The sequence below is a fragment of the Nicotiana tomentosiformis genome, chromosome 8 (genome assembly GCF_000390325.3).
Source record: "Nicotiana tomentosiformis chromosome 8, ASM39032v3, whole genome shotgun sequence".
Taxonomy (NCBI): Eukaryota; Viridiplantae; Streptophyta; class Magnoliopsida; order Solanales; family Solanaceae; genus Nicotiana; species Nicotiana tomentosiformis.
The window spans coordinates 75,262,759-75,270,195 of NC_090819.1; the positions used below are offsets into that span (position 1 = coordinate 75,262,759).

The 7,437-nt window shown below is 37.0% G+C and overlaps 1 protein-coding gene across 1 annotated transcript; it reads right to left on the reverse strand.

The window, feature by feature from the left end:
* Positions 1–4,173: 4,173 nt before the first annotated feature.
* On the reverse strand, positions 4,174–4,542 carry LOC104109163 (uncharacterized). Its single transcript, XM_009618380.1, has one exon. It carries the CDS (start codon positions 4,540–4,542, stop codon positions 4,174–4,176), a length of 369 nt encoding a protein of 122 aa, XP_009616675.1.
* Between the last annotated feature and the right edge of the window lie 2,895 nt (positions 4,543–7,437).

Below are 7,437 nucleotides of genomic sequence, written 5' to 3' on the forward strand. Positions count from 1 at the left end.
ATGGTTATGTGTTGTACTGGTTTCGGTTTGAGGCATACATGTGAATCGGTTATGACTTGCAGAGATTGAGATGGAGGATGACTCGAGTAAAGAAATTCTTGAGTACAGGTTATATTGCACTTTATGAGTATAAAAAAATCATGGAATGATTAAGTTGTTATTTAAAGGATGTAGTGCGCACGAAGTATGAACTTGATTGGTAGTATTAAGGCAGGGTTACTTCTTTGGGTGTTGTTGTGATAATGGGGCACATGTCTTTTGGCCCGTTTGGGCGGTGCAATTTGGATTTGAGCAAAGTGGGTGACTCTCGAGAGAGCTCTATGACTTGTTTCTATGATAAGGGGTCATGAGATTTTTTTCATGTTTCTTTTATTATTAGCAGTGTACAAAGGTTTTGGAACGAGGTTTGGCTTGATATGAGGTTAACTACCTGTACTTGGTTGGTTTGGAGTAAGTACTGTGATCGGGAATGGTACTGCTAGCATATGAGTTGTGTAGTATGTAATGTAATTATATCTGGGGTTATGGCTATGGCTTGATACAGCGTGTTCAGACTTATACAGTGTGTGAGATATAGATCTTGGAAAGAATTTTGGGTGTTAGAAATTGGGCTCCAAGCTTTGGGCTAAGGGTAAATTAATGATTTTCAGTTGTGTTATGTTGTCAGGCCTATATAGAAAATGTTGACGTGGTAACACCCAGGTATGTGCATGGTAAGGAGGAACAGTGATTGAAAGGCTTAGGAACAACCCTTGGCACATTCGAGGACGAACATATGTTTAAGTGGGGGAGATTGTAATGACTCGGCCGGTCGTTTTGAGCATTTACACTCCTTTCAACTATTTGAAGTCTTGAGTAACTTTATATGAGGTATTATGACTTGTGTGAATTGTCAGTTTTGGTTTTAAGGTATTTCAGAGTTAGCTTGGAAGAATAAATTTCATATTGGAAGCTTAAGTTGAAATAGTTGACCGAATATTGACATATAGGTAAGCGACCCCGGAATAGAGTTTTGATGATTCCAATAGCTCCGTATGGTGATTTTGGACTTAGGAGCGTGTCCGAAAAATTATTTGGAGGTCCGTAGTGGAATTAGGCTTTAAATGGCGAAAGTCTAATTTTTGAGAAATTTGACCGGAGGGTTGACTTTTTGATATCGGGGTCAGAATTTGATTTTGAAAATTGGAATACATCTGCTGTGTCAATTGTGACTTGTGTGCCAAATGTGAAGTCAATCGGACGTGATTTGATAGGTTCCGGCATCGTTTGTAGAAATTAGAAGTTTCAAAGTTCATTAAGCTTGAATCTATGTGTGATTCATGTTTTTAATTTTGTTGGATGTGATTTAAAGGCTCGACTAAGTTCGTATAATATTTTAGGACTTGTTGGTATATTTGGTTGAGGTCCCGGGGGGGCTCTGGTGAGTTCGGATGCTTAACGGATCTAATTTGGATTTGGAGGAGCTAAAGCAACTGGGCATCTGGCATGATCGCACCTGCACGAAAAAGGGCCACCGGTGCGAGCTCGCGGATGCGAGGCATTAGTCACAGAAGTGGAAATGCATGGACTTGCCAGGCACCGCGGGTGCGAAAAATATTTCCGCGGGTGCGAAGACCGCAGGTGCGAAGAAATCACCGCGGGTGCGAAAACCCCTAGGTAATACAAAAACAATTGGGTTCTGAGCTTTTTCCATTTTTGGGCATTTCAAGCTCGGGCAGAGCGATTTTTGATAGATTTTCAAGAAAAAATTGAGGTAAGTCCGTTGTGATCATTTCTACTCCATAATATTGAATTACCATCAAATAATTAGATTAGATTACATGTTATTGAGGTGTAAATCAGGGGTTTGAACTTTGGGATTTGAAAATACGATTTGAACATTTGGGGGTCGAGTTGAGGTCGGATTTTGTTAAAATTAGTATGGTTAGACTCGTGGTTTAATGGAATTCCGGATTTTATAACTTTTGTCAGGTTCCGAGACGTGGGCCCCACGGGCGATTTTTGAGCTAAATCTAAGATTTTTATAGAAAATTAGCATTTTCGTATGGAATTAATTTCAATAAATTTTATTAACTGAATTGAATTAATTGTGGCTAGATTCGAGGTGTTTGGAGGCCAATTCACAAGGCAAAGGCATAGCGGAGTAAATAATTACACTGTTTGAGGTAAGTAACACTTCTAAACTTGGTTCTGAGGGTATGAATCCCCGAATTTGTGTTTTACAAACTGTTTGGAGGTGACGCACACGATAGTTGACGAGCATGTGGATGTGCACCATATAACGGCTTTATACATCATTATTATATCGATCGAGGTTGCCCGCCTGCAGCCGGCCTTATAGGCTTTATTATTATACGGATCGGGACTGCCCGCATGCAGTAGCCCATATTGGCTTTGCATTACGCTTGGGCTGAAGGAGCCCCTCCAGAGTCTGTACACACCCCGAGTGAGCGTAGATACTTATATATATTCGGGATGGACTTCCCAGGACATGGACTTGCCTTACTTACTGATTATATATATATTTGGGATGGATTTTCCAAGAGCATGGACTTGCCTTACTTATTTGTATTGTAATGAATTTACGTGGACATGGATCTTGTCCGTATTATTTACATTTGGAGATAAATCACCCCAGGGCTGGATTGACCTTATACGGTACTGAATGACCGATTATCAGTCGTTATGTATATATATATATATATACGAGTTGGAACACCACTGGGCTGGATTGGCCATAAACTGTACCGATTGACCGAATAATTTATGACCAGTATTTACATGAGGTCTTTCTATCGGGATGTCATATTCCTCAAATCATGCAACATTGATCTATTTTACTTGTTCTGAGTTTAACTGTTGATCTTGAAAGCATGCCTACATTTTGTACCATTATTTATACTGGATTGTACCTGCGGAGCTCGTCACTACTTTCAGCCCAGAGGTTAGTCGTGTTACTTATTGAGTTGGTTGTACTCAAACTACACTTTGCATCTTGTGTGCAGATCCAGGTGCTTCCGGACACAGTGACTGTTAGACCTCAGTGTGTTACCAGTTGGAGACTATCTGGGTAACTGCCTGGCATCCGTTGACCTTGTCTCTCTTTCCTTCAGTTATTGTACTGTTCTATAGTTTCAGACAATATTTTTATATCAGTCAGACATTATATTCATATTAGATACTCATGTACTCAGTGACACCGGATTTTGGGAGTGTCATATTTGTATTTGTGAGATTTCTTCTGCTGAATTTAATTATTTGGTTTTCAAACTTAAAAGATATAGTGGTTTATTGAGATTGTCGGCTTGCCTAGTATTGAGATAGGTACCATCACGACAGGTGAAATTTTGGGTCGTGACACTAATCCTGATTCTACCATAAAAAGATTAAGACAACTCTTAATACAGTTACCCGTCTTTTTATTGGCTTTGCCAATTAAGGTTAAATCATCCGCGAAAAAAAGATGAGAAAAACTAGGACCTCTAGGACTAATTTTGCTTGTCCAAATCTTAATACAGTTTTGGGCTACTTTTGCTGGTCCTAAATCAAAGCATACCTGCTAGTCTTGTGTTCTATTCAATCCTAAATGACATAGTAGGTACAAATTTAGGAAAATGACAGCCCGGTGCACTAAGCTCTCCTTAAGTGCGAGGTATGAGAGGGGCCAAGCTGACATTTTCAGATATTTCTACTTCTGATTTCTTTCCGAAAGTTCACGTGTGGAGTATTGCTAGCCCATTTTTTTAACCTTAGTCATAAATAAAAAATTACTTAAGGAACTATTCCAGCTATTATGTAGGATTTGTATTTGGATATTTGAAAGGTAGTCAGAGTTCTTTTTTATCTCGCAGTTTGATATCGTATGAACTTACATGTGATTCCTTTTGCTATGAGCTGAATTCTTTCTCGGGTAGTATCTAAAACCTAAGATAGGGTGGCAATGTAACCAATTACTATAAATATTTAAGTGTTTCTTACTTAAACGAGCTTGAGTATGACATCGAAAGATACATAAGGAATAAAGATAAAAATAAACACTAGTACAAGTACTACCAACACTTACTTTTTTCATTTATTTATAACCGAGACCATGATGCAAACTAGGGTAGGTTAAGTGGAAATCATTTTCTAATACTAGGCTTAACTAGAAAAACATAGTACATTGTCATTAATTTATTTGTTAGAATCAGGTCCCCCAAAAAAGACTGTATGCCCAAAATCCTTATTGGTAATTGGTTCATCAAGAACCCGGTAGAGTGCGTGAGCATCTTCAAACTCAGATACTAGAGTCTCGGGATCCTGAGTTTTACCAACAAAATCTAGAATTGAAATTTTAATACAATATGCATCTTTATCAATATTTACATGTCCAGGAAAATGACCAGAACCCATAGGAGGGAGAGTAGGGACTGAACTAAATGCCTCTCCACCCCATGCCGCTTGTGATGCAAAACCCTTTAATCCCGTGAAAAGCTTTGGAGGCCAAAAAGCTATTTGTTTGAAATCACGACCAACATGCATCCACCATCTTCCATTCTTCATATCCACGTTGGATATATATATACACACATATATATATATATATACAGACACACACACACACATGTATATATATATATACATTTATGTATATGTATATATACACACATATATATACATATATATATATATATATATATATATATATATATATATATATATATATATATGTATACCGTATGCCCAAAAGCCTTATTTGGTAATTGGTTCATCAAGAACCCGGTAGAGTGCGTAAGCATCTTCAAACTCGGATACTAGAGCCCCGGAATCCTGAGTTTTGCCAGCAAAATCCAGAATTGAAATTTTGCTACAATATGCATCTTTATCAGTATTTACACGTCCAGAAAAATAACCGGAACCCATTGGAGGGAAAGTAGGGACTGAACTAAATGCCCCTCCACCCCATGCCGCCTGTGATACAAAACTCTTTAATCCCATGAAAAGCTCTGGAGGCCATAAACATATTTGTTTGAAATCACGACCAACACGCAGTCGCCATCTTCCATTCATCAGATCCTGCGTTGGATATATGTATATATATATATATATATATATATATATATATATATATATATATATATATATATATAAGAGAGAGAGAGAGAGAGAGAGAGAGAGAGAGAGAGACACACACCCAAAAGATTATGTATGTTCATACATTGTACGTTGTAGTGAAAAATGATTATATATGCTTTTAATTACTTTTCAAATGAGATAAAATTTCAGTATTGTATTTATCTAACCCTTTGTATGAAGAACGCCTGATCGAATATTTGTCCAGGTGTGAAAGTCAGAAATACCGTGTTGAAGCATTGAGTTGTGCCTGCCTGTGCCATGATGTAGCAAATTTAACTAATCGTGAGTAATTAAAGATATTTTGTTAAAGCATGACTCACTAATATTTAATAAACCAAAAAAAAGTCTTACTTTAAATAATGAAATAAATCGAGTACGAGTATCACCGTAAAGAATTGGATCCACCTAGATCAATACACCATTCATTGTCAACTTTTGATACTCCTATCTATAGAATTAAAGCAAGAAAAGGGGATTGAATTTTACTTAGCAAAGTTAATTAACAAAAATACTTACACGCCACCCAACTTGTATTTGGTCACGGCCATTTTGTACCTTCACGACGGATGCACTCCACTGGTAAGTGATGACAATAGTGAAGTTACCACTTGGAAGGTGTTTAATTTGTTGTTGTAGTATATAATTATTTCAATTCCCATCTTAGTAGACTAAGATAAACAAAAACAATTTATAGAGCAGCTTACGCGAAAGATGCCACCAGCATAACTAGCATTAAATCTTCTTTCTCTATTGAGATCTTCTTTGGTAGTTCTTCTAATAGGAACTATTCCCATTGGACAACCTCCATCTCTCGGCCCGAGTTTGGAGGATCTATTGGATGTTGCGGATTCTTTGTCTCTCTTTAACAGGGAGAAAGACGGTTTCATCTGCATGCATCATGTACAAAATTTCATGAATGAAAGTCATTCTTACTTTCACAATACAAGTACTAAAGTAATAGTGAATAAGGATCTATTTACCAAATAGATATACCTGAGGATGATAAGTATGACTCTTCAATAAAGGATAATCAAATGCAGGTTGTAGATAGAAATTCACCGAGTCATAAATATCTCCATATTCGGTCTATAAAACAATAGAGCTTGTTACTGATTTTAAGTATAAATATTTATGTGTAACATCTTTTTTAGCTCTATGAAAAGTGACATATATAATTGAAAATAAAACAGATGGATCAATTATTTCGAGAATGGAACCAAAACAAAGAATAAGAATCTACTAAGATGTACAACGCTTAGATGGATTCTTGTAATCTTCATCCTATAATAATTTTTAAATATATTATTAGATACAAATAATAGCATAAAATTAAACATAAAAGCTAATAAGAGGAATGGAAAATTATGACTTCTGTGCAAATAGCACATGATAATCCATCATTTCAAGGATGAAATTGTTGAGGTTTTATTTTTTAAGATGTAATATTCTTAAAATGAGGGTGAATGGGAAATGGAGGGAAAATGAAATTTTGAGTAAAATTTTAAGTTTCCCCCTCTTAACAATGAGACATTGTCCCATATTGGAAGTAGAAGATATTTTTGGTGGGTATATATATAATTGCTCTTCTTGTAGCTCTTAAAGAGTTAAGAAGAAAGCAAGCCTCGCGCCGTCGTCGTCGCTCGCTCGGCTTCAGCTTCGGCTACGGCTACGGCTCGGCTACGGCTACGGCTACGGCTACGGCTACGGATTAATAGTAAATATTAACGTAAGATTATCCGTATTTGTAAACGGATATTTTCCATTACCTTGGGTACTAGGAGGGGATTAAATTCACTGTGAATTCAGTGGGCTCGATATTGACCGGGAATAACAATCTTAAGGAATTTAATATTTATTTCTGTACTTGTGTTATTCTTATTATTCTGCAAACTAAAACCTTTGTGGTCTGTGTACTCCCGTTTTGGAGAGTTAAGCCTTCGTGGCGTTTTGTTGGATATTAAAATCTACGTGATTTTTACTCCAGTTTGAAAACGTGTATTAAACGTTTGTTTGTGTCATTCTTTTACATAAAAGATGATGACTGAAAACGAAAACCAAGCTGTTCCGATGGCGACTGCCAACGCAACGACAAGCCGAACACCGGCGTTGGCACCGGCAGAAAAACCCGGAAAATTTTCCGGGATTGATTTCAAACTCCAGATAATGAACGCTTTCTCGTGATTGAAGCGTGGAAGCATTCTGATTTTTTATGCAAGAATTATATTCTTAGCGGACTGGATGATAATCTGTATAATGTATACAGTAGCATGGAGACATCCAAAGAATTGTGGAATGCGCTTGAAAAGAAATATAAGACTGAAG